At 41.0% G+C, this 27110-nt stretch overlaps 3 protein-coding genes across 4 annotated transcripts; all 3 read left to right on the top strand.

Moving 5' to 3' along the window:
- The first annotated feature begins 984 nt into the window (after positions 1-984).
- On the top strand, positions 985-20996 carry LOC112572218. Its single transcript, XM_025251791.1, has 15 exons — positions 985-1234; positions 1645-1841; positions 2360-2589; positions 8784-8881; positions 9206-9451; positions 9854-10053; positions 10579-10731; positions 12836-13022; positions 13132-13392; positions 13905-14098; positions 15114-15343; positions 18338-18511; positions 18750-19072; positions 20018-20205; positions 20650-20996. Exons 1-15 carry the CDS (start codon positions 985-987, stop codon positions 20713-20715), a joined length of 2997 nt encoding a protein of 998 aa, XP_025107576.1. The 3' UTR covers positions 20716-20996.
- LOC112572068 lies at positions 7569-11379 on the top strand. 2 transcript variants are annotated; one of them, XM_025251590.1, is made up of 5 exons: positions 7569-7624; positions 8784-9076; positions 9206-9451; positions 9854-10053; positions 10579-11379. In XM_025251590.1, exons 1-5 carry the CDS (start codon positions 7584-7586, stop codon positions 10801-10803), a joined length of 1005 nt encoding a protein of 334 aa, XP_025107375.1. In that variant the 5' UTR covers positions 7569-7583; the 3' UTR covers positions 10804-11379. The 2 variants fall into 2 exon arrangements, with proteins under 2 accessions (XP_025107375.1, XP_025107376.1); XM_025251591.1 differs by lacking the exon at positions 7569-7624 and adding an exon at positions 7733-7997.
- A 1547-nt stretch (positions 20997-22543) lies between the features above and the next one.
- Positions 22544-25170, top strand: LOC112572217. The gene is made up of 5 exons (XM_025251790.1): positions 22544-22644; positions 23028-23316; positions 23594-23830; positions 24037-24230; positions 24831-25170. The coding sequence occupies exons 2-5, from the start codon at positions 23061-23063 to the stop codon at positions 25059-25061; spliced, it is 918 nt and encodes a 305-aa protein (XP_025107575.1). The 5' UTR covers positions 22544-22644; positions 23028-23060; the 3' UTR covers positions 25062-25170.
- Positions 25171-27110: the final 1940 nt, after the last annotated feature.

Below are 27110 nucleotides of genomic sequence, written 5' to 3'. Positions count from 1 at the left end.
CACTGCAATTCTAGCTCTTGTCTACATCGTTCATACATCAGGACAAACACGTGCTCTGAGTCTCTAAGTTAATGATTACTAAGGAGAAAGAAAAGGGATTTTGAGGAACAGCGGACTAGAACACCTACACGGTGTACAGGTACTTTTGCCGTACTCTAAATAATTAAAATAGAAAAAACGACCCACTCGAGCTGTACTCGCTGTTTAAACACAAACCTCGGGTACTACGTCACCCACCCAACGGCGACCGCGCGTCTGGCCAGGTGTGGACAAGAGAAGTGGGTACCGGGTGGATGGAACAGAACTGTCGTCGATGCACCCTACCCCAAACAAGCACTCCTGTACAATGACGATGTAAACTGTATAATCATTCGAGATGTACTCACACATTCAACATCTACACAGTGACAGCACCTCGGCCTGTCCCGCGGTGATTGGGTCTCGTGTCTGATGGCAATAAATAATACAACTCTTTAATATAACTTTAATATAACTTTAATATAACTTTAATATAACTTTAATATAACTTTAATATAACTTTAATATAACTTTCAACAGCATTACACGAAAGCCTGAGTTGACGTCGACAATGTCGCTGTCATCACCTTTCGTCGTCGGAGTTGTCCTGGTTATCGTCTCTGTGGCACGAGGTGAGACCGTGAGGAGTCCCTGCACATCTCTGTTCGGACTGTTCTCACATCCCACGGACTGCAAGCACTTCATCCAGTGTGTCTGGGGTCAACCGGTTGACCAACCCTGTGCCCCGGCTACCGTGTTCAGCGTCCGTACTCAAGTCTGTGTCCACCCCTGGGACCCGACTGCTGACGCCTGCGGCACGATTAGGCCACTGGGTAAGTTTTAGTTTTGCTGGGGTGTCATATCTCGACCACAACGGCTTCGAGAAGAAAAAAACAGAAGTAACAAGTAACAAATAAGGAAAAAAAAGAGAGAAAAATGCAGTTGTTGCTAAATGTAAACTGTACAATGTTTACAGATCCCGTGGCCGAGCAGTGTTCGAGAAACCCCACAACATTTCTGCCTCACCCAAGCAACTGCCATCAGTACTACAACTGTAGTGGAAACTCGAACCTCTACCCCTCGCGGCCTGACCCGGACTCTGCAAACTTTTACCTGTACGAGTGCACCTATCCTCAGCTTTTCAACAAGAACACCTTGCGGTGTGAGGACTACAGACAAGTGCAGTGTGGAGAGAGATTTGAACCCGTGGACAAATGTAAGAGAAGCTTGTTACTGATGTGCGCTCAGAGATGACAAAAACCTTGATGTCTTTACAATAACACTCATCCCTATTGATGTCGCACTGATATAAAATACTAGATATAAAACACTTGCTGAAATTTTTAAAATAATACCTCTATTTATTTATTCATTAATTTGCTCCTTCATTTGTCCCTTTTTTTCTCAACATATTCTTGTTGTTTTGTATCTACCTTTCCTTATTCATTCTGTCTGCCTGCCTGTCTGGACTGGTGTCTGTCTACGTGTCTGCGTGATTCAGTTTGATCATTTCTGTTCATCTGTCTTTTTTGCGTTCTCTCTCTCTTTCGTTTATCCTTTTGGGTATTTTTTACTTTCCTGAATGATATATTGTTGCTCATACCTCCATGTTACCTGTGTCTACAGGTGAGTACATTCAGTATCAGTGCCGGGGGCCCAACTGCATCCCATGCAACGTGTACTCGCCGAGCTGCAAGGACCTGCCTGATGGCCCCGACGTCTACAGGGGCAGAGAGTGGACTCCCTACTTCTCTATCTGTCAGGACCAGCGACTTGTCAACACCAGTACCTGTCCTAGAGATGAAATCCTGAACGTTGCTCGGGTAACTCATCATTTGGTCTACAGTCAAAACCTATTTTTAAAGACGAAACATTGCTCAGATGCATCATAACGAGTAGGTCTAACCTATAACCTTAGAAAATAAAGTATGGTGATGGAAAGAAAAGTGTAACTTAAGGAATAAACAAAAATAAAGCAAAGAAAGAAAAATAGAGAAACAAATTAAGTTTAGAAGCTACAGTCCTCGAAGGTGAGTTCTTCACGATGGAAAGGACATTGCTTGGCAGGACGACAGTGTTCTACACGACAGACATTATTTCACTTCCATGTCCTTACTACACTGTCTGTTTGTTTATCATAGCTCCATCATTTGCCATTTAACTGAATAATTTAAATTATTTCCATCAAAACATATTAATAGGTAATTTGCATAACAATGTCTCCAAAAATAGCACTCGTTTACTCTTGGTTAGTTTGTATGTGTAAACACTGTTAGTCATTTATGTACTCACGCGAAGAAAATCCCACGCCGGAAGTCTGACGATGTGGTTCTCGTTTCAGCTTTTCTCGCCAGTTCGTAGAGAATGCCAGAATTTGTATGGAATACCTGTGGAGCATGGTGGCTACTTTCTCAACTGCACAGGCCGTCCTGATGGCTTGTACTCTGATGACGTCACCAACAGACCAAACCTCTACTTCCGGTGTGATTCTGGGGTACAGACGAGGATCTATCTGTGTCCAGACGGTCAGCGCTTTTATCAGCAAACATCTTCCTGCACATCACTTGTGTAGACGACCCCACGTGACTGCAGGTCTCTAAGACCGTCTCCATACTGAGACCACACAACATCTCATCACCGGAAATCCACAATCTTTGTTAAATGTTCGTTGCCTCCAGTACAATCATTTCATTGAATGAATGTCACGTGATGAAAAGTACTAATCTCTGCACTTGACTGGTCTGTTCTACTTGTGTTCAGGCGTTGTTATACTGTTTTCTGTTCTTATTATACATTTTCTTCATAACTCTACCTTTTTGGTTCTCAAGTAGTTGGAAGAGCACATTAAAGTATCCTTGAAGGAGTTATAGGCCTGGACTACTGTTATGATTATTGGAGACTCATCGATATACTGGAAACTTATCGATATTAAGTGTGAGTTATTTTAACAAAATGTAGCGTGAAGACTAGGAATATATATTGGAAAAACTATTTAAACTATAGAGGGACTGTTAATTGAATCTTTTACTGATCTCAGCCTTCTTTTTTTCAATCCAACGATAAACATAGTCGGATGTTGTATGCTTAACGAATTTTTTCTGATATCTGCATTTAACGGAAACTAACAGAAAAGTATGTAATAAAAGAAGTACAAATTCTATTTACGATGTCTTCAAGACTTTGCTCTAGTCTGAGTGTGGGAGTGCATGCATCCTTCAGTCACTTTATACAGGATGGTATTATTTTCAAGGATGTGTACTAGTGTTAGTGATATCGTGTCAGAAGGACGCACAAGACTGCAGACAATAACAACAAAGTGACGGTTACAAGAAGAGCAATGAATGTAGCGTGCAGTGAGTGATGACAGATCAGGTGATGACCGTTACAAACTGTAAGCGAGGCTGGAATCCTCCTGTCCATACCACAATGCCGGTCTAAGGACGGACCAAATAGACCCTCGTCGGTTTTTTTGTTTGTTTTTCCTGCTGTTTGACTGCAAAGTTCCTCTCAGAAAACCATAATATCTAATGAGGATGCCAGGGAAGCAGCGCAAAGCCAGTAATATAAAATGTACATAACACATTCAAGCGTGAGAGAGACTATGTGCATGAACTAGAGAGAGAAGAAATTCCATAAAGCTGTTAGAGTAAGTTTGCCAGGTTTGCTTTATTGTGAGTGAAACAGTGTCAGTGTGTAGGCCGCAGATATAATTGCATTGGAAGACTGTTTAGCTTCAAGTGCTGAAGTGTTGTGATAATTATTAGACTGATATTGAAAGACATTCAGACCCAGTTCAGACCCAGGCAGGCAATAGACGGAGAGACAGCAATGGGTTTGTCTGTGCATGTACATTGTACAAGTATTTATGCGTGTGTAGCATGTAGAAACATCAATGCGACGAACTCCTCTATCACAAAAAGGTATGTGTATACTGAAATAATAGTCCTCTTTTACTACTTTCACTAAATAACTGTAAACTATAATTGTACTTTAGGAAAAAAAAAAAAAAAAAAACAGATAAAAAGGTTTTGTCTTTGTCTCCTCTAGAAAATTTCTAATTACAGTGGTACCTCGACATACGAGTTTAATTCGTACCGTAACCTTGCTCGTATCTCAAAACAATTTTCCCCACTGAAATTAATGGAAATGCCATTAATCCGTTCCAGCTCCCAAAACACCACCTCAGTTGTTTTTGTTAAGTGTTTTTGAATAAGAAAATGTATTTACAAGAAGAAACATTAATTTATAAATAACAAATACATATTCTATAAAAACATAATAAAAGAAAAAGTCAAGTGCTTACGGAAGTGCTTAATTTTCGTCACTGCATGGTCTTCGCTTTTTTCCCTGCTCATTTTCACCTGCAGATCGTTTAAAAAAACTGCCCAAGGAGGTTTGTTTCTTCCTCCCTTTCAGGATATTGCGGAAATGAGTTAGGCAAGTTTCGTTGAACAACTCCGATGCACGACCTTTATCAACTCCTTCTGTTTAAGCACAGTACAGTGTTCCCTCGTTTATCGCGGGGGATAGGTGCTATGATCAGCCGCGATAAACGAATTTCCGCGAAATAGGGACATACATGCAATAATAATATATACATGTAAAACAATATCATGTGAGTGTAAAGTAATATATTAATCATGGTATTAATACAGTACAATAACAAACTAGTGTAAAAAAATTATAACTTTACTCAGAGAAACCCAAAAAAACTGATGCGAACTGGCTGCGAGATGGGAGATAACAATCATGGCTCGTCGCTTACGCATAGCAATGGATTTCTCATACACAATTATTTCTTTCTTTCTATCTACAAAATAACCATGGTATTTTAATAGAAATACAATATAGCTACATTTTTTGCCTTTTTCCTGTTGAAATATCTTTGGTATTTTGTAGAAGCGCGGAAGTATCTATCGATACTTCACTCAAAAAAAACCGCGAAGTAGTGAATCCGCGATAGATGAACCGCGAAGTAGCGAGGGAACACTGTACATATCATTGATGTGCTACACCCGTACGTCCTCGCCAGGCAATTACTCGCACACCTTGCTCATGTTTTTCTATGATTTCACGCTTTAATTCAATAGACATCATCTTCTTCTTCTGACCCATGGTTATAAAAATAAATGTGACAATATTTTGTAAATGTACAAAAAGCAAAACACGCGAACCCAACTTATCAAAAATGCTTCGAACACGTACGAGGGAAACAAGCACACAGACTGAGGTTTAGTCTGAGGTGGGAGAAACTGTTAGACGCTGCACACGACACCAACATCCGCCCCGCATGTTTGGGTCGTGTGCAGCGGTGTAGTGTGCGATTCCTCGTATCTCAAATCTTGCTCTCATCTCGAAGCAAAATATCACTCGCTCGGCGGCTCGTACCTCAAAACACTCGTATGTTAGGGCACTCGTATGTCGAGGTACCACTGTATAAACATAATTTTGCCCTATAGACATCAAACAGTTATTTCGCTGTGCTTCACACAAGAGCAGTGGTGACAGAGGACATCAGGGGCAGGCTGGGATTGCACAGGTTGTAAAAGTGTTGACACACTGTAACAAACCACAGCTTCATCACATAGAGCAGGCTGATGTTTAGGTAGAGAACTGTGTATGTTCCACAACAATGTAATAAATATCAAAATGACTCTAGAAAGGTTGCCCACCCTGCGCAAGTAGAACACTTCAGACTATGCTACCTTTTAGAACCCACTTCTTGTGGGGCGACAAAGCTTGAGTAGGACGAGATCCCTGCAACTGTTGAGTACAGAGTAAACAATAAGGTTGAGTATTAGGTTTGTTACCTACAGAGTAAACAATAGGTTGATTGTTAACTAAAAATTGAGAATGGTGATGCTCAGCTGTAGTTAAGATGAACAATGGAGACGTTTGACACTCAGCTGAAGTGACAGCAGCAGTTGATGTTAGACAGCGGTCAGGACGGAGGAAGTCCGGAGAAAGTCCAGTGTTGAAGAAGCTGCACGACAACGTTGACAACACACCTCGTCCATCGGATGGTAGAACCACAATGTCATCCTTTCGTTGTTCACAGATTTCCGACCGCCATTGTGATGCAGCTTCACGCACACACGGAGGTCAGACACGAGACTGATACACAATACGACCTCCTACAACTTGTTACAGGTGGAACTCTGCAGTTTTCACCGGACCTTGTTAGTTCCGCTAATACTTTATACCTGAAAGATGCTTACTAGCGAATAGCGATGCTCATACTAGGCTTACCTTAGCCAAGCTCAGCTAGTTACAGTTATAGCTTTGTCATCAACGATGTAACTGTCATCGTCCTTTGCGTCGTCATCGTTACAGTTGTTCGTGGACAGGGGCAGAGACCTGCGAGTCTTGTGTCAGTCCTCTGCCATCCCACTGACTGCAGCCGCTGTTTACATACCTGGCGGACACCGCGTCATCCCCCGGGACAGCCCTCCTGCCCATCTGTTTACTTCATTTATTTATAGAACATATTATCCTTTACAAACTGTCGTTTAACCTACCTTTAGGTCTTCACGCGCAGTCTTGTTTGTTTTGCCGACAAATGGACATACCTGAAACCAGTCCCAGGTAGAAGCCACGCCATCCCTGGTCTCTAGGGACATATATGTATATAGGTATACCTGATGGTGTGAACTTCTACATCATAGCAAACAACAACTTCCAACGTCGACAGTGACAGACTTTAATTGAATAACTGCACTCTACACACATAGAATGCGACCACAGTTAGTTTACATCTACTATTTATTCTACATACACTACGTACACTCTTTTGCATTCTTTTCTTATTTGTTAGAAATATTGTTGCTGAAAGACAAAGAGCTGTGAAAGTAAACAGAAACAATAAACAATAAGCATCATCATTTAAGCCTTCCTAATGAACTGCAACAAGTCTCTGTGGCTTTTGTTTTAGTTTGTTGTATCTAACACATGATTATTATGTCCTGGAAACAGCACTGAGAAAAAAAAACTAAGACAAACTGATCTGTCTTGATGACCTATGTGTACTGATGGGTCAGGTAATATAATAGTCACAGGTGAACGCAAGAGTAACCTGGAAATGTCTTCGTGTGAACGGCATGCAATCTCTGGTAAATAAGTTTCTTTTATTATATTTTCTTTTCTTTTATACAAATAAATAATGTAACTGTACATAAAGATGAACGGATATTTTGTTTCTCTTAAAAAATAGTGTGCTAGAAAGAGATGGGGGAAGGGGAGATAAAAAAATAAAGATCCGTTTGGGGGAAAAAAAAAACAGATTTCAGAGAACGAATACTTAAATTTCTTAGTAACTGTGTAAGAGTCTTTGAGGAGCATCCAAACGGTATTAGATATAGGGATTGTATTCATTATACGCAGAGCGAACAGACGAGGGACTAACCCAGATTCACTCAAGCCTGACGGAGGCTAAGAGAAGGTGGAGACATTAGAGGATGTGAAAATGTTGCCCCAGTATTTATTTATTTTTTTGTTAGGTCAGAGTTCATAGTGGTGTGGCTGAAATAAATGAGTGAGAATGTCGTGCATTTACACCATTCAAGCCAATGGCAGGGGAAACAGGATCTCACCTGACAGGTACAGACAGGTAGGTGCGCGATTACTGGTTTTGTTGAGTAGCCGGCAAGTTCAGATGGCATTGCCTGCTTGCAATTAGGAGTAAACATCTATTATTTACGACCCATTGACACCGAATCCACAAATACCTGATCTTTTATGAATTCAAGACACTGATGCGTGGGCTACAGATCCGGATGAGAGACACTCCGTGGACAAAAGACTCACCCGGATATGACTGTAAAGGTATTTACAAGCGACCCACCTGACTCCGTGGGACCCACGCAATCAAAGTCTTTTTCTTTTTAGTTCAGGTATATATAAGGTAGGATGAAAGTGTCCCCACTTGTACAGTTGCCTTCGACCAACAAATCTTAATTTCCCAGCCATCGGTTTGAAACTATGTGAGTATATATTTATCAAAATTTTATCCCCAGGATAGCTTACATTACAGCCGTCGGATGTTGAACGGAAGAAGAGAGTAAATGGCTCGTAGAGTTAAAATGATATGTAAACAATTAGTCAACCTGTTCCGCTACACAAACTAAAATTGCAGTTAGATATTTCTTGAGAAAAAGTTTTTGTCATATCTTCACTTAATTTACTTCCACATAATAATAGGATTTATAACTGGCAAGTAGACAATGTCCACTGCAATTCTAGCTCTTGTCTATATCGTTCATACATCAGGACAAACACGTGCTCTGAGTCTCTAAGTTAATGATTACTAAGGAGAGACAAAAGGGATTTTGAGGTACAGCGGACTAGAACACCTTCACGGTGCACAGGTACTTTTGCCGTACTCTAAATAATTAAAATGGAAAAAACGACCCCCGTGAGCTGTGCCCGCTGTTTAAACACAAACCTCGGGTACTACGTCACCCACCCAACGGTTACTCCACTCGCTCACGTGGCGGCCAGGTGTGGACAAGAGAAGTGGGTACCGGGTGGATGGAACAGAACTGTCGGCGATGCACCCTACCCCAAACAAGCACTCCTGCGACAATGACGATGTACACTGTATAATTTAATCACTCCAGATATAGTCACACTTTCAACATCTCCACAGTGACAGCACCTCGTCCTGTCCTGCGGTGATTGGGTCTCGTGTCTGATGGCAATGAATGATATAACTTGCTAAACAAATGGATATGAACACTTTAATGTAACTTTAATATAACTTTCAACAGCGTTCCACTTAACAAGCCTGAGTTTTCGTCGACAATGTTGCTGTCATCACCTTCCGTCATCGTCGGAGTTGTCCTCGTTATCGTCGCTGTAGCACGAGGTCAGACCGTGAGGAGTCCCTGCACCTCTCTGTTCGGACTGTTCTCACATCCCTCGGACTGCAGGCACTTCATCCAGTGTGTCTGGGGTCAACCGGTTGACCAACCCTGTGCGCCGGGTTCCGTGTTCAGCTTCCGTGCTCAAGTCTGTGTCCACCCCTGGAACAAGACTGCTGACGTCTGCGCCAAGTCACAGGGTAAGTTTTAGTCTTGTCATATCTCGACCACAACGGCTTCGAGAAGAAAAAAACAGAAGTAACAAGTAACAAATAAGATGAAAAATATGCATTTGTTGGTAAACATAAACTGGTTTACAATGTTTACAGATTCTGTGCCCGAGCTGTGTTCGAGGTACCCCACTGCAGTGTTCGCTCACCCAAGCAACTGCCATCAGTACTACAACTGCAGTGGAAACTCTTACCTCATCTACTACCCTTCGCGGCCTGACCCGGACTCTGCAAACTTTTACCTGTACGAGTGCACCTATCCTCAACTTTTCAACAAGAACACCTTGCAATGTGAGGACTACGGACAAGTGCAGTGTGGAGAGAGATTTGAACCCGTGGACAAATGTAAGAGAAGCTTGTTACTGAAGTGCGCTCAGAGATGACAAAAACCTTCATGTCTTTACAATGACAATCATCCCTACTGATGTCGCACTGATATAAAATACACACTTGCTAAGCTGTTTAAAACAATACCTCCATCTATTTATTCATTAATTTGCTCCTTCATTTGTCCCTTTTTTCTCAACATATTCTTGTTGTTGTGTATCTACCTTTCCTTATTCATTCTGTCTGCCTGCCTGTCTGGACGGCTGATGGTCTACGTGTCTGCGTGACTCAGTTTGATCATTTCTGTCCGTCTGTCTTTTTTGCTTTCTCTCTCTCTCTTTCGTTTATCCTTTTGGGTATTTTTTTACTTTCCTCAATGATATATTGTTGCTCAGGCCTCCATGTTACTTGTGTTTACAGGTGAGTACACTCGGTACCAGTGCCAGAAAGTTTCCCACTGCATCCCATGCGACGTGCACTCGCCGAGCTGCAAGGACCTGCCTGATGGCCCCAACGTCTACAGGGGCAGAGAGTGGACCCCCTACTTCGCTGTCTGTCAGGACCAGCGACTTGTCAACACCAGTACCTGTCCTAGAGATGAAAGACTGGCCATTGCTCAGGTAACTCATAGCAGTTAGGTCTACAATCAAAACCTATTTTCAAAGACGAAATATTGCTCAGATGCATCATAACGAGTAGGTCTAACCTATAACCTTAGGAAATAAAGTGTGGTGATGGAAAGAAAAGTGTAACTTAAGCAATAAACAAAAAAAAAAAAAAGAAAGCAGAAATAGAGAAACAAATTACTTTTAAAAACTACAGTCCTCGAAGGTAAGTTCTTCACGAAGGAAAAGACATTGCTCTGCAAGACCACAGTGTTCTAGACGTTATTTCACTTCCATGTCCTTACTACACTGTCTATTTGTTTATCATAGCTCCATAATTTGCCACTTAACTGAATAATTTAAATCATTTCCATCAAAACATATTAATAAGTAATTTGCATAACAATGTCTCCAAAAAAAGCATTCGTTTATTCTTGGTTGGGTATTGTTAGTTTGTATGTGTAAATACTATTAGTCATTTGTTTACTCACGCGGAAAGAATTCCAGGCCGGAAGTCTGACGATGTGGTTCTCGTTTCAGCTTTTCTCGCCAGTTCGTAGAGAATGCCAGAATTTGTATGGAATACCTGTGGAGCATGGTGGCTACTTTCTCAACTGCACAGGCCGTCCTGATGGCTTGTACTCTGATGACGTCACCAACAGACCAAACCTCTACTTCCGGTGTGACTCTGGGGTACAGACGAGGATCTATCTGTGTCCAGATGGTCAGCGCTTTTATCAACAAACATCTTCCTGCATAGTCTAGATGACCCCACGTGACTGCAGGTAGCTGGTCTCTACAGACCTCACTACTGAGCCGACACAATATCACATCACCGGAAATCCTCAATGTTTGTTAAATGTTCGTTGCCTCCAGTACAATCATTTCATTGAATGAATGTCACGTGATGATAAGTACAAATCGCTGTACTTGACTGGTCTGTTTTACTTGTGCTGCTGTGTTCAGGCGTTGTTATACTGTTTTTTGTTCTTATTATACATTTTCTTCATAACTCTACCTGTTTGGTTCTCAATTAGTTGGAAGAGAACATTAAAGTATCCATGAAGGAGTTATAGGCCTGAACTACTATTATGATTTCTGGAAACACCGGCATTAGTGATATTAAGTGTGTTTGTTGTTTTTTTAAAACAAAATTTAGAGTGAAGACTAGTCATATATATTGGACAAATTATTTACAATATAGAGAAACTGTTTATGGAATATTTTACATATCTCAGTCTTCTTTTTTCAATCCACTGATGAACATAGTCAGGTGTTGTACGCTTAGCGTATTTTTTTCTAATATCTGCATTTAACCGAAACTAAAAGTATTTAATAAAAGAAATACAAATTCTATCTTACGATGTCTTCAAGACTTTGTTCTAGTCTGAGTGTGGGAGTGCAGCCTTCAGTCACTTTATAAAGGATGGCATTATTTTCAAGAGTGTTAGTGATATCGTGTCAGAAGGACCGCACAAGACTGCAGACAACAACAACAAGGTGACGGTTACAAGAGCAATGAATGTAGTGTGCAGTGAGTGATGACTGGTCAGGTGATGACCGTTACAAACTGTAAGCGAGGCTGTAAATCCTCCTGTCCTCCTGTCCAGACCACAATGCCGGTCTCAGGACGGACCAAACAGACCCTGGTCATCTTTTGTTTTTCCTGCTGGTTGACTGCAAAGTTCCTCTCAGAAAACCATAATATCTAATGAGGATGCCAGGGAAGCAGCGCAAAGCCAGCGACATAAATTATGTTCCAACGTGATATGCAACATAACACGTTGACATCGTCATCATCCAGAGTGTCACACATCTAGATGTGACATCTACTATTTTTATTTCGCTTTTTTAATTACAGCCCCTTGGAGGCTACATTCTGCCCCTGAAGAACGGTGTCTAGTTAGGTAAACACAAGTATTTACACGGACATCCCCAGAACAGCGCTAACTGTGTCACGTGACTAGCACTTCCGATGCTCTGCAGCCATCGCCAGGGGGAGACACCCAAGTGTAAGCAGCTGGTCGTCCTGCCTCCCCTGATGAGGCGAGAGGTTAAAAAGTGTCCTAGATAGTGAAGGTATAGAAGAATGAGAATGTACAGGCTGGAGAGGACAGAGAAAATAGAAAAACTCGAGGACCGTTGAACAGCGTTTGTGACGCACAACACACCTAGACACACTACAGACTAAATTACCCTCCCCCCAATGTTAAAGTCATCATGACACTAACTTCTCAAGCAGTTGTTGACATTAGCCGTCATCTTCAATAACATTAGCTTTACATCCGGGCGACTAATCGCCAGCCAGGTAAACATCCATGCAGACACTCCTGGCAAAAGTCAACAAAGCCAAACACTTCCTACATGTGTGACTATATAAGAAGGTGCTGGTGTCTGCCGGCAAGAGTCCTCTCCATCTGCAAACTTTGAACGAATGTGAGTATGGCAACATTGTCTTGCCATTAACGGCCGTAAACTGTGCTCATGTGAATTAGGTAATAAGAGATGGAAGAGAATATATCTCCATTAATTTAATTATGTCACAAGTCAGTCGAATTTCATTCGTGTCAACAACAAAGATGTTCTTCTTTGATATGTCTTCACGAAAGTGAAGGATGCTGAGAACATTTTCTCCATATCTTGTGTGGCAAGCTTTCATTATTGTAAAACCTCATGTTTACATCACTTTCATTTTGTCAACAGAGCTACAGTGCACAAGCCTGTTTTGTCGTCCATAATGTCCCTGGCATCACCTTTTCACATCGTCGGAGCTTCTCTTTTCTTGTCCCTTGTACAGGGGCAGAGCATCTGCACGTCTCTGTTCGGAGTCCTGCCCCACCCCACGGACTGCAGCGGGTACATCGAGTGTGTCGGGGGTCAGCCGGTGCAGCGGCGCTGCCCCACGGACAGAGTGTTCAGCTCCCTTCTGGACGACTGTGTCTTCCCCTGGGACACCAATGCCGACCTCTGTCCTAGAAAAGAAGGTTAGGTTTGTCTTACGTAGCCATTTGTTGACTAATTTAATTAAGAATCAATCAATCACTCAATCAATCAATCCATCAATCAATCAATGTATTTTAAATTGTTTGTAAACAATATGTTTTTCAGATTCCGTGTTCGAGATATGCACGAAGTACCCTACAGCAGTGTTCCCTCACCCAACCAGTTGCCACCAGTACTATAACTGCACCGGGTACTCCTTTCTCATCAGGTATCCCCCAGTACTACTTCCGGGCTCAGAAGCCCTGTACAGGTTCGAGTGTGTTTATCCGCAGGTGTTCAATGAAATCACCTTGCAGTGTGATGATTACCGCAATGTGCAGTGTGGAGTGAGACAGCAGCCTCTGGACAAATGTAAGACCAACATCTTATTGAGAGACTGATAGCGGTTATGGATTTAAATTAAGGTTTTAGCTAGCTCATCATTTCTAATTTTGATATCCGTTCTCAGGTTCTCGTTTTGTTTCCAGCATCTCTTGTATTCATTTATTCATTTATTCGAGATGAGGTTCCATGCAAGTGTCTTCGCATCTGTTCAGTGTGCCTCATCTTCCATTGTCTTCTTTTTATCATTACTGGTCAGCCCACACAGTGCGACCTGCCTCAGTCGTAATGCTGCGCGTGACAAGTGCACAACTTAATTAATTAATTACTAAAGCACGCAGCTGCAAAACGAACGCTCACCAGGAATAAACATAAATTATCAGGCAACAAGGGCAGATATTTATAAATACAAAGATTAGTTTTTAGAAAATATAAAATTTTGAAATCCATTCAGCTGGGCATTCTTTCTTACGAGCAATTTTAGTCTAATCTCTAATTAATAGTCGACTGAAGTGTTGTTTACAAGTGCGACCATTGTCCAGGTGAGTACACCGCACACACCTGCCAGAGACCAGCTTTCTGCTTTCCGTGTTCAATACCCAGCTGCCGCGGTCTGTCTGATGGCAGGAATGTCTACACGGGCAAGGAGTGGACCTCGTCCTTCATCGTTTGCGAGGATCAGCGAATCGTTAGCGACGGTGTCTGCTCAGCTGATACAAGACTGAACATGAGTCAGGTACTTATTTAGTTTTCTTCTTTTTCATTAAGGAAAAAATAGTTCTAGAACCTAATTCAACTCATTTTCATAATTAACGTGGAAGCAAAAACAATCTAGAAGAAAGGAAAGGAAAAAATAGAAAGAAAAACAAATAAGAATTAGAAGAAAATAATGGGTTAAGCAAAAAGATTAAACAAACAAAGGAATAAAGTTGCGACAAAATGAAAAAGACAGAAAAGATGAAGTAAATCTCACTGAATGTAAAAAATCGTAAAAAAAACCTTATTCTTTTCGTATGAGAAGATATCGTCTATTGCGTTTTTAAATCTGACGAAATGACTTATAAATATTGGGTACCGTCCCTCAAAAGACTGATGTTGTAATAGACTGCCCTAGACTGTCACATGACCAGCACAACACATTACACTACAGAGTTGGGTGGATGGACACAAATTGCTTAAAGGGAAAGCACTCGGCAGTGAGTGAGTCTGTTTGCTCATTGAAATGCTCGGTTTGTGAAAGAGTATGTCGTGATGTTTGATACATTTAATTCAATGGCTTCGAGGCTATCAAGAAATCGCTGTGTTTTGTCTCTATTACTGTTACTCCATTCTGAAGAAGGGAATGTGAAAACTGTCCGATAGAAGTTATTGCACGCTTCACAGACAAATTCCGTAGAAGGTGACCTGATCCGAGAGTGACCTCTCGCCCCCGACCTTAGCTTACAATACAAGACAGGACAGGACAGGACAGGACAAGACAATATTTTGAATCCTCAAAGGCAATTGCAGCTAGCACCCGTACTCGGATATTTCACAGTCAAATGCGCATAAAACGCAATCATTTACAATACACATTTTGCCCACATCTACAAACACCTATAAAAATATGACATAATTTTAAATAGCACATGTTAATTATAGTTAATCATGGGAAAAGCTCTGACACTAATGTAGAGACTATTTACTAAGGATACAGTAACAATTGTTGTGACTGCTAGTTACTCTCATGCTACATTCTGTTCTCACTACAGATTTTCTCGCCTGACCTCAGACAGTGTGTGACCATGTATGAGATACCCAGTGAACATGGCGGTTCTCCGTTCAACTGCAGAGGTCGTCCTGATGGCCTGTACCCGGATGACGTCACCCGCAAACCGAACTTATACTTCCAGTGCACTTCCGGTGCTCTTGTACAAATATCTCTGTGTCCGGAGACCCAGTACTTTGACCAACGGTCTTCTTCCTGTGTGGCTCGTGGGTAGGAGATAATGGGAAACATCACTTTGAAATGAGTATGATGACTGATGTTACTAACATTCTGATGATACCTTTGTTTTCCTTTATTTACATTTGCTGTGAAATAAAGTGTCAAAACTTAATATTAATATCTTTGTTAGATGGCAACAGATTTTCGATATTTTATGCGTTAATGTGAGTAGGATGCTTGTGTAGATAACAGAAACTATAGTAAGTTAATAATGAGAGAGCTGAGACATAAAAGAGAGACTTACCTGTCTAAACATCCTCGATGTCACGTGGGCTTGTAAACAAACAAACAGCATCGACCAGTGGAGATCAGTCAAGTGCAGACACCCGTCAGCAATAATTCTACAGATGAGTGGATTAAACATTAATACTCAGGCAAACATCCTGCTTGTCGTCTGATACATTACCTGCAGTGTGTCGAGGGGAGTGTCTTTCTCTCATCTCACATGTTACACTGTATCACTGTCAACATCACACACCACTGGCTACACTGGCTACACTGGCTACACTCACCATTCACTGGTTTTGTTGTTGGGGTTATTATAAATTGATCATCAATACACAGGACAATTAACAGGCCAATTAGAGTATAGACAGTCAATGCTTTGTACCTTGACATGCAATCGCCATCCACAGGACATCCACATTCAATGGAATCTAAGGTCATGTCACCAGGCAGACTACAGGTCATGACCCTACATGGATGAGCCATCAACCAACTTCTAGAGGTGGACAGTGCTTCTGATCTTCAGAACTCGTAACACAGTATAGACATCACCTGAATTTATTGTAATTCTAGGTGTTACTAAAACAGACTTTACTCACCTGTCACAACAGTACTTCCACACACACACACACAGACACAGACAAAATACCCACACCCCCACAGACACACAGATGCACCCGCTCTCAAAAGCTTCAAGGAGCAAAGTTGTGGCTACTTCTGGCGGGTGTCACTGTCTAAAGCTAAAATAGAATTGAAATAAAACAAAACCAAAAAAAAACAACAACAAAAAACAACAAAAAAAAAAAAACAAACAAACAAAACAGAACAACCTAAATTCATTGAAGCTTAACCACAGCTATGGAGGGAGAGACCGTTGTGGTCGAGGTGTCATCGAGTCTTCACCGATCAGGTAGCAGGATGTTATACATACGGGGGACAGGACTACGGTCTGTAACCAGGCCAGGTTGTCAGTATGTTGTTACCCGTGTATGTTATTTCCGACTTATGTATTAAAACAAATGGACTTTGAGACTGTTCCTCACTCTTGGTAGGTTCATTGCATGTTTGGATTAAAGCCACTCTTAGTTAAGTTGTCTATATGTTAAATGTTGAGGTCACACAGAGGTTTGTCAGGGTTACACTCCTCCCCGCTTGAGTGCACAGTATGTATGTGTGTGTGTGTGAGAGCATGTAGACAAGTGGCATGGGATGTGAAAGGTGTGCAGCATCACGTGCTCGGAATGTCGGCTTCGCGACACGATTTCGTTTAGTGAGTGAAGTGAACTCATTCCCTCTCTCTGGGACCCACCCCGGGTGAGAATGTCGAAGAAATTTTCTCTCTTCGTCTACTGGAGTTCATTTCATCAGCCAGGATTAATGTGTTCAGTGGGAGGGTGTGGGGAGTACCTGCACCTGTATTTCAAGGGATTCAAACGCACGTGAACTGTCGTCCATTGTTTTATAGTGAAGACAATTTACTTGTTCAATCTGTTGTCGTCTAGTCTCGATAACACTCAATTAGTTCTTGTCAACACTCAGCTAGTCCTCGTCAAGTCTTTACTGTCAAAACCTGATCGCCATACACATGTATGTTGTTGACCACAGCTTGTTTTATTGAGTATACGATGTACAGAGCGATAATTAACTTTCTGATTCTGCAGGTGTTGATGACTCCTACAGGGGTCAGGTACAGGTAAAGGTATGACAACAGCTGCTGTCCTCCACAGATGGGAGGGATCTCCATTTCTCGCCCTTCTCTCTGCCCTCCTTCACCCTTTCTGGTCTTGTGCATATATTTTCTTCCCTTTCTCTTTCCTGGAGTTTTCCGTGCGTTCAGGAGTGTGTTCAGTGTTCAGAAAGAAGGTTGCCTTCAACGGTACGAGTAACACAGAAATTTTTGTACAAATGATTTTCTAGAATAATATTTTTGAAAACAATAATGTGTAAATATAGAGATTGAAAATTCACGTAAACTGTTTTATTCTTCGTTATTCTTTTCCTCTTGTTTTCGTGTAAGGTCGCATGAAGTACAAATTGTTTTTAAAAGTCGCTTTTTAATACACAACCAGATTTGATCGTTAGGTGAACTCGGTAGTTGCTGTCTTTCTACTCTGGTTTCTCTATCATTATTTCTGACAGAGCTCACAGTTGTCTTTCTACCTTCTGTCTCGCTACTCGCCATCCCGTTCTCTCTATTCATCATCTAACAGTCGTCTTGTTGGCGGAGGCAGCTTCACTCTCACAGTTGTCGCTCCTTCTTCTACTATGGACCTCGGCTTTGAAATTATTTTTCCTTTTATATAAAGCAAACCTTTTCTTTTTTCAGTCCTCAGATCTCGGTCAAAGGTTGTGCTCTGACTTCACAACTTCATTATCGACTGATTCAATGTAAGATGTTGTGACTGTTATATAAATACATATTCGTGCTACAGTGAGATATCTGAACATATAATAAATGTTACGAAGACCATTTCTGGAATTCTGAAATTATTTGATCTCCGTAACTGCAAAACAGGAGCTAAGCAAGCAGACACATCATATTTGAGTGAGATAGATAAATGATACCAACATCCATCTGACAGTTCGCCATCTCAAGACTGAAAGTTGGTCTTGAAAATGCAGTTGTGAGCAGGATATAAATAGCTGTCATCATGGAGGGAAATGTTAACTGAATAAATAACCAAGTCTGGATGGGAAGGATGAATAAATGTAGCTCAATCATTATATTTAACAATCAAGGAAATGTAACTGATCTTTCAACAGCGCTCCACTTCACAAGCCTGAGTTGTCGTCGACAATGTCGCTGTCATCACCTTCCGTCATCGTCGGAGTTGTCCTCGTTATCGTCTCTGTGGCTCGAGGTCAGAAGCTGACGAGTCCCTGCACGTCTGTGTTCGGAATGTTGTCACATCCCACGAACTGCACGCGCTTCATCCAGTGTGTCTGGGGTCAACAGACTGAAAAATTCTGTCCCCCGGATACCGTGTTCAGCCTCAGTACTGGAGTCTGTGTCCACCCCTGGGACCCGACTGCTGACGTCTGCCTCAAGCCACCGGGTAGGTTGCCGTCCTCTCAAACTGACCCTTGAACTCCACCGACACTGATCCTAGAAATTGTAATGATGTTGTGGCCGAGGTGTAGTTTAGTCTTTAGTGACTGGCTCAGTGATGTGAAGGTGTGAGTGTAGTTCACTCCATGTTTGTGACTTTATTTTAGTGAATGTGTTTTGTGGCCTTTGTCCGACTGTTGACAGAGTCTGTTGTGGAGATGTGCAAGGGGACCCCACTGCGATGTTGGCTCACCCAGCCAACTGTCACCAGTACTACAACTGCAGTGGACACACGCCTCTCACCTGGTTTGTCTCCCAACTCGCCCCGGACTCACCGGACTTCTACCTGTACGAGTGTCCGTACCCACAGCTGTTTAATGAGGGTACCTTGCGATGTGAGGACTACAGGGATGTGAAGTGTGGAGAGAAGTTCCTTCCCCTGGACCCGTGTAAGACAACCATTACACATTACACAAACATTACACAAACATTACACAGCACAACACGAACAGGTCACGTGAACAACGGTATACTATTTCTGTTAATTCCATCCCACTTATAGCAGGCAGGTACTACTTCTCTCTTCCCCTCCCTGCTTGTGAATTTACTTTTCAATCATCTTCATTGTCTGTGTCCATGTCTGATTTTATTTTTGAATTTTTTTTTATCCTTCCTTTCACTTTCTTTATTCTTTCTTCTTATATTTTTTCTTTGTTTTTTTTCTTTCTTACTTTTTTCTGTCTTTTTCTTTTCTCTATTTATTTCTCTAGCTGTTTCGCTTGGCTCCCTTCCTCCTTCTAATTTTTGCTGTTCTCTTTACTCTTTCCATTTATCTTTCTTTTCCTCTCCCTTATTTCCCATTCTCTTACTTTTCCTTTGTCTTACTCTCTTTAACTTTCTCATTTTCATTATTTTACTTACTTTCTCTTTCTTTCTTGTTTTTTTTTTCCTTTCCAGTTCTTTCCCTTGCTCTTCCTTTTCTTACTCTTTCTGCTTTTTTTCTTTGTTTCTTTATTTCCTTTCTTCTTTGCTCAATCTTCCTGCTTGTCTTTCTTTTTGTTTCTTTAATTGATTAATTTACTTATGTATTATTTTTTATTGTTTCTCAATTTTATAATGGGTTATCTCTTTAATTCTTCTTTTAATTGTCTTCTTTCTTTCCATCCTTGTTTACTTTATTTTTTACTCAGTCATCAATTTTATTTTCGTCCTCCTACACTGTCACATAGTTCGGCACATTCATGTAGTCATGACCACAACCACGCAAATACACACTTGTGTCGATTTGTTGGATATTATTTCATATTTATTTAAGTTACAGCACTTAATACTGTCTAAGAGTTAGTTCCAGTTACTTCGTCTATTAAAAGGTGTCGCCATGTTTTTTCCGACAGGTGAGTACACCTCCAACCAGTGCCGCAGGCCTCGCTGTGTGGAGTGCAACATCCGGGCTCCCAGCTGCCGAGGTTTCGCTGATGGTGTCAACGTCTTCAGAGGCAGACTGTGGTCCCCGTATTTTGTTGTTTGTGAGAACCAGCGACTTGTCAACATCAGCAGCTGCCCCATAATCAAGGGTAATGAGGTAATTAAAAACGAGAATAGGAAATAGCTCGAGTACTAACAACGACTGTAATTAACAGACATGAATATCAATAAATAAAGAAATGAATAGATTAATTGATGTTTGAAATAAACACAAAAAGTCACGAAAGAAATATATAATAGATCTCATGCAAACTTTTAACAACGTCGAGAGAAAACATTGGTAAATATATTATTTATTGATCGTAGTTAAAATAATGTGCACACAAAAAATCACGAAGAATAAAATGGAGAAAATGTAAAACAAAACAAAACAAAACAAAAAAACAAAAAAACAAAAAAAAAAGAAGAAGGAGAATGAACTTAAGAACTAAAAAAGGGAAAAAAGAGAGTGGCAAAAACAAACAAAAAAAAAAGAATGAAGGAAATGAATCGCTCACTGTGTACGAGGGTTCGAACTGTGATGTTCTTGTTCTCGTTGCAGGTTTTCTCGCCAATCCTCGGGAGATGCGTAAACCCGGTTGAAATACCAGAGGATCTTCGTAGCTAAAGCGGCCGCCCTGATGGCTTATACTCCGATGACGTCAGCAGCAAGGAGAAGCCGTGCTTCCGGTGCACCTTGGGCTGCAGACAAACATCTCTCTGTATGGAGACCGCCAGTGTCTTGATGTAAACTCTGTTTCCTGCTTACCGAATGCTCTTGAAAAATAATGTTTGAAAATGTAAGATTCTAGCCTGTCAGTCATCAAGGCACTGTTAGTTTTAGTAATAAACTATTGAAATCTTTTTTAAATTATAGTTTTGGTTCTATGACAATGATCTACCCCAAAACAAAAACCACAACAGTTATTGAGTTTAAACAAATAAAACTGAAAAATGATAAACATATGCAGTTTTTATTGAATGCTTTGCAACATTTTCTACAGTGTATGTATATGTTCGGAATAGATAAAACAGGAATTACACCGGCAGATTAACGAAGCTTATTTAAGAAAATCCCACTAACCAGAGTTTTGCTTCAGGGGCAGTGACTCTATTTCATTCAAGATGCAGCAAACGACAATGATAACACAATATTACATTCAAAATACACAAATATGAAGTTAGAATTATAAACAATGCCTGCAAAACAATTGTTTAGATTTATCGTGAACTGTAGCCTTATAAACTGAAAAACAGAAAAAAGAGATAATGCCAAATTGTATTTTTGTTGTATTTGTTGAAGCCAATAAAATTTGAAAACTGTTTGCATTTTTGTATGAATATTATTCTTAAATGCTGTAGGACTTGAAAACAGAAAACAAAGTGAACTCCATCTTCCTTATTTATTGTACATGATGGACACAGCAGGTCACGTGCAGTGTGTTTTGTATATCGAAAATAATAAACACCATATCGGACACACCTACTCTAAATTTAGCCGAAACTGTCAGTAAATAGTTCTCTAAATTCAAAATATTTTTAGCAGTGCCTGAGATTCCGTATATAGAATAAAAATAAAACCTCTCACTACTATTAATGTGATTTTCTCATCAGCATGTTGATCTTGTTTCATTGCGCCTTTATTTCTCCTTTTTTTCTTCCCCAGGCTTTGCTCTCATATTTTTATTCCCTTCACTGTTAACTTTCTCTTCAAACGCTTCATCTGTACCATACAGGACCTTCCTCTCCCTGCTTATCTCTTTTTCCATCAACACAAACCTAATATCGATTATAAAAAAACAGAAATAAACAAATGAAAGGTCAACGCTAACGAACACTTTCCGGATCTCCGTACCTGATTAGCTGCAACCAGAAGAGATGGTCGGGTGAGAGTTCAGAAAATTATCAGTATATGTATTTGGTTAGTTTGATTATAGAATTTTTTTAAAAAGTTCGATTTGTAGGGAATAATTTAGGTGAGATGATCGGCATCCTTGGTGGCCTTTCCTGGGGTGTGTAACATGAACTGTTTGTTTGTTTATTGTGATAATAATGTGTTTATTTGTACACACCCACTGACAGATCGCTTGTTGTGTGTTGAGTAGAGAAGGCGTGACTGTGGCAAGGCTGAGTGGTGAGGTTGTGACAGTGTCACGGTGCCCTCGCTGACATTAAGTAACAGGACGTCACGTGACAGTGTCACGGTGTCGTCACTGACGTACCAGGATGTAACGTGACAGTGTCACTTGCTCAGTGTGTGTCCGGGAGACATTGTGGACATGAGTTTAGAATAAACACCCGGGTGTTATTTACGATCTGACTACCCGGTCTCGTTAATCCTTGGTCTACAAATAAACGCAAAGAGAATTTTTTTTGTATGCTTATCCGACAATTCCAGGTCAATAAAAACCACTCAGCCACTCCTTGAAAAAAATATTTACAACCACATTGTACTGGTGAAAGTATCAGGTGCGTGCGAACTGTCCTCAGTCGTCAAACTGTCCTCCACCAGTCAATAGAAGACTTCTGTCTCTCCAAACCGTCTGTTTGCAAGGATGTGAGTAGAAGCTTTTTCCTCCTCGATAATTACACAGAGTTATTTGCCTTTTAAGTCAGCAATTATTTACCAGAGAAGTTTGAATTGTGTTAATGATGAAATCAAATATTTTATTACATATCAAAAACTAACAAAACTATCAAGAGCAGCCGCTTATTACAGAAATATTTTTTTGTTGTTTGTTTTTGTTTGGTGGATCACAAAACATTATACGGATCCTATCATGGTTGCAACTCACTTTATTGTCAGAACAGGTAAACATGATTTTATAACAAATGGTCATGCTTCATTGGCTTCCATTCACTCAAGCATAACCTATGAACTATCTCTAGTTTTCACTCATTCTATAAATCTTTATCTTTCCCAATCCGACCTTACAACAGTATCACAGTCCACAAGCTGGGAAGTCGTCCACGATGTCGCTGTCATCGCCTTCTGTCAAGGTCTGGGTGCTTCTCGTCGTCGTCTCTGTGACACGAGGTCAGACCGTGACCCCTCCCTGCACGACTCTCAACCAGGTGATGTCACATCCCACGGACTGCAGGCGCTACATAGAGTGTGTCAATGGTCAGCCGTCTGACCGACCCTGTCCCCCGGGTACCGTGTTCAGCCTCCGCGTTGGAATCTGTGTCTGGTGCTGGGAAAGGTTTTCTGACCTTTGTCTGAAGAAAGGCAAGACTGTAGTATTGCAAGATTTCTATAGTTTTATCACATCCACCTAGCAGGGTGCGATTTCATTTGAGAAGGATTGAGATTGTATCTGTGTCAAAGATGCACCAGCAACAACAGGAGTAGTAGTAGTGATGTGGTAATGATTGTTGTAAAAAGAAGGTATAATTGAATAAATTAACTACACGAACAAACTAACAAATAAATAAATAAGTCTTACATTGTTACTTTCCCAGTGGTATTTGTGCGATGATTGCAAGGATTGAATCGTTGTTTTCAGAATGTATGCCCAAGATGTGTTCCTCTGCATTGGTTGCTCATCCAAGCAAGTGTCACCAGTACTACAACTGCACCGGAGGGTCAACTCTCATCCGTTACTACAGACCCAACGACAGGGAAGTGGAAGAAGACTATCTGTACGAGTGTCCCTATCCCGAGCTCTTCAGTGAGGTGACCTCGCGATGTGAGGACTACAGAGATGTGCAATGTGGACAGAGGTTCCTTCCCCTTGGCAAATGTAAGACAACAACTAACAGAAAGGACCTACCTTAGTGGGCAATTATAATTTTCAAAATGTCCTCAGATACAAAAGTTACGAATAGGAAGCTACAAACCCCAGACAAAGAGAGTAAGTGTGAACACGCTTCACCCGTCACACGTGAGCACCCTTCATCCTATGTCTTGGCATCTTTTAACATAATGTTTTTCTTGTTCTTGCAAAAGGTGAGTACACCAAGAACCAGTGCCAGTTCTCTCACTGCACACCCTGTGAGTTCTACTCACCCAGCTGTCGGGGCCTGGCTGATGGTATGAACGTTCACAGCTTGAGGATGTGGTCCCCGGATTTTGCTGTTTGTAAAGACCAGCGACTTGTGAACACTAGCACCTGTCCTGGGGATAGAGTGAGCAGTCGTCGGGTAGGTCACAGACATCACTAATATGAATCGACGATTTGAAATGAAATAGTGTAAATTAATTAAAATCAGACTATTAATTATAAATATGGTAAAATAATTATAATAACGTCCAAATGAGTACCTACTGTACTAAGAAGGGGACGGAAAGAAATAAAGAAACGAATAGGAGAAAAGGAAAGAAGAACGGAGAACAAAAAACTAATGATAGAAAAGATCAAACAAAAATAGAAAGAAAGAAAAAGGAAAGACAGAAAGAAAAAATGTCGCTCTCTATGAATTATACCACATGTATGATCTCTTTTTTGTGGAAACACTAGTTGTTAAGGGATCAGTCTATTTTATACATCCATCTACTTCCACGAATATAACTTCAAGAATTTGCTCGTTTGTTATTATAGTGGGAAAATAGCTTTCTTGAAAATGTTTCAGTAACATAATTTACACGCCATAGTCTCCAGAGAGTTTATATTTGTTTATTTTCTTGTTAAGTTCATATTTTTGCAGACAGGATCAGGAGGGCAAATATTGTCAGTCCGCCATTTTTACCCTTCCACAGAAAGTAGTTCGGCGTAACATTTCGATTATTTATTCCCCTCGCAGTTGTTCTCTCCTGTCCTCGGGAGATGCGCCAACCTGTATGAAGTACCAGTGGAATATGGCGGCTACTTCCTCAACTGCACGGGTCGCGCTGACGGTTTGTACCTCGATGACGTCACCAACAGGCCAGACTTATACTTCCGGTGCACTTCGGGGGTGAGAACGGAAGTCTCTTTGTGTCCAAGCGGACAATATTTTGATGTTCATTCTTCTTCCTGCCGGCCTCGTGTCTAGTGGACTCAGTTCAAGCTTCTCCGTAAAGAAGTTCAAGATCGTCGGCTTTCGTTCAAACTACCCGTTCTTTGCATTACAGCTAATTTTAATTAAATCGACCTGAAATCAGCACTGCTCGTTTCGTTCTCTTTTGATATTTGAAAAAATCTCGATGAACTCCCACCAATAACAAAAAAATGTTAATGGCAGAAATTGTGTGCTACCTCCATCGTGGGTTAATGTCATGTCAGAATGTATGAACCTTACTTTTATTTTTAGCAAGTAAGTGACGGAAGTATCATCGCTGATAATTTATAAGTTTGTTTACGAACTCCACTCATTCATTCGTCTGCCAAGTAACAATCTCTCTCTGGGACAACGACTCCGTCGAGTGAATGTGGTCACGTGACTCCAGGAATGGACTACATGGTGTTTACTTACATTGTGTCTCATCTGCCGTATTGTTGAGGCTTTTTTATATTTTCCCTGTTTGACTTCAAGTAGATGATAAGTGACATAAAAGTGTAAATGCTTTCGTTGGATATTTATTAACAATTCTAAGCTGCATTACTTTATTATCACTCCTAGTATAAACTGTGAATCTTTAAAGTTCAGAAAACGGACAAATCAAATGAAATGTGAACTTTAATAAATTGAGAGTAATTTTAATATAAAACCACATTTAATTATGTAAAGAAAGTAAGCAATCTGTCCTATGCCAATAGCAAGGTGCACAAATGTCCTCCCACTGGGGTCTGCCCTGCGGTTAAAACATTCGTGAACCCAGAGAAGATTTATTCTCGAGTGTTTGTGAGGACCAGATGATGTCACCGAGTGTCTGTCAGCCAGATAACGAGGAGTTGCCCATCTACTGACCTCGACCACAGAGCAGACGATGAGGGTCATGACGACACGCAGAAATAATAGAATAAAGACAAGCGACAATAAATAATATTACCGATAACGAGACATTGACAATATGTAACAATACGAAATAAATCCTTCAAGTGCCCGTAAGCTCACCTACGAGATGTTTGTATTAACTTCGAAAGTTCAAAGTTTTACAGTCAACGAGTTTCTCTGAGGCATGGTGGGGGTAACCTTCCCCCTTCACCCCACTCAGCCCCCCTTACCCTCCCTAACCCCAACAGAGGTTCTTGTGTGGATTTCCTTGAGAACTACAGTGATTGTTGAAGGAGTGTCTCGTCGATGAGTTGCCTTGAACCTCTCACAGTGGTCTGGCTTTGTATGTCGGTCTGAACCTCCATCCTCTCTTTCTTCTCTTTCGCACACATGCACGTACGGACTAGACACACACACACAATACACATGCAAGCACATCTGCACGCACAGACACTAAGCACACACAGAGATATGAACTTACAGACAAACACACATACAGATATGCAGTCACAGACAAACACACATACAGATAGGCATTCACGGACAAACACACACACGTATCCACTGACGGACACACACACATGCACGCTCGCTAACATGTTTATGTTCCCTCTCTCAGTGCAACATCCGGGAGACTATCACAGCCTGTTGACTCTGATGCCGGTGTTAAAGTCGTCGTGGCGATGCCGAGGGCTCCATCACTCCTCAGTTCGTTAACTTCAACCTTTGGTTTCCCGTTACATCAAAAAGGTCAAACGTTTGGGCTCGGAAAACATCTGACAATAATAGGTGCAGGTGCAGCTTCCTAAATACAGCTTGTGTCCTAGAAGTTACTGCGTGTGATCTTATCTTCACACAGAAAACAAACAATGAAGTCTGAGTATGAACTCCAGCAGCACCATCGCGAGCTATGAACAGACAACAAACTGCAGAATGTAACACAAAACCACGAGTAAACTATATCCTCCTATCTCTGGTGTAAAGTATAAACTGCTCTAACAGTTGAAAGACTAGCTTCACTTGTTTAGGTCATGTATGAGTTATATACATATAAATATATATCACAATATTAGGTCAAACTAACCGAAATACATGTGAGGTAAGTGAAATGTAGGACATAGAACTGGCGAGGGGTACACTACACATGACCTAAGGTCCTGAAATCAT

The sequence above is a fragment of the Pomacea canaliculata genome, linkage group LG9 (assembly GCF_003073045.1).
Source record: "Pomacea canaliculata isolate SZHN2017 linkage group LG9, ASM307304v1, whole genome shotgun sequence".
Taxonomy (NCBI): domain Eukaryota; kingdom Metazoa; phylum Mollusca; class Gastropoda; order Architaenioglossa; family Ampullariidae; genus Pomacea; species Pomacea canaliculata.
The sequence above is the reverse complement of the archived record's forward strand: the minus strand, read 5'-3'. Positions and strand labels throughout refer to the sequence as shown.

Coding starts and splice junctions, on each gene's coding strand:
- LOC112572218 (XM_025251791.1), top strand. CDS start 985: ATGTTTACAGATCCCGTGGCCGAGCAGTGTTCGAGAAACCCCACAACA. Junction 1,842..2,359: donor AAATCCTGAACGTTGCTCGG/GTAACTCATCAT, acceptor TTCTCGTTTCAG/CTTTTCTCGCCAGTTCGTAG. Junction 2,590..8,783: donor TCCTGCACATCACTTGTGTA/GACGACCCCACG, acceptor AACTTTCAACAG/CGTTCCACTTAACAAGCCTG.
- LOC112572068 (XM_025251590.1), top strand. CDS start 7,584: ATGGCAGGGGAAACAGGATCTCACCTGACAGGTACAGACAG. Junction 9,452..9,853: donor ATTTGAACCCGTGGACAAAT/GTAAGAGAAGCT, acceptor TTGTGTTTACAG/GTGAGTACACTCGGTACCAG. Junction 10,054..10,578: donor AAAGACTGGCCATTGCTCAG/GTAACTCATAGC, acceptor TTCTCGTTTCAG/CTTTTCTCGCCAGTTCGTAG.
- LOC112572217 (XM_025251790.1), top strand. CDS start 23,061: ATGTCGCTGTCATCGCCTTCTGTCAAGGTCTGGGTGCTTCTCGTCGTC. Junction 23,317..23,593: donor TGACCTTTGTCTGAAGAAAG/GCAAGACTGTAG, acceptor CGTTGTTTTCAG/AATGTATGCCCAAGATGTGT. Junction 23,831..24,036: donor GTTCCTTCCCCTTGGCAAAT/GTAAGACAACAA, acceptor TTCTTGCAAAAG/GTGAGTACACCAAGAACCAG.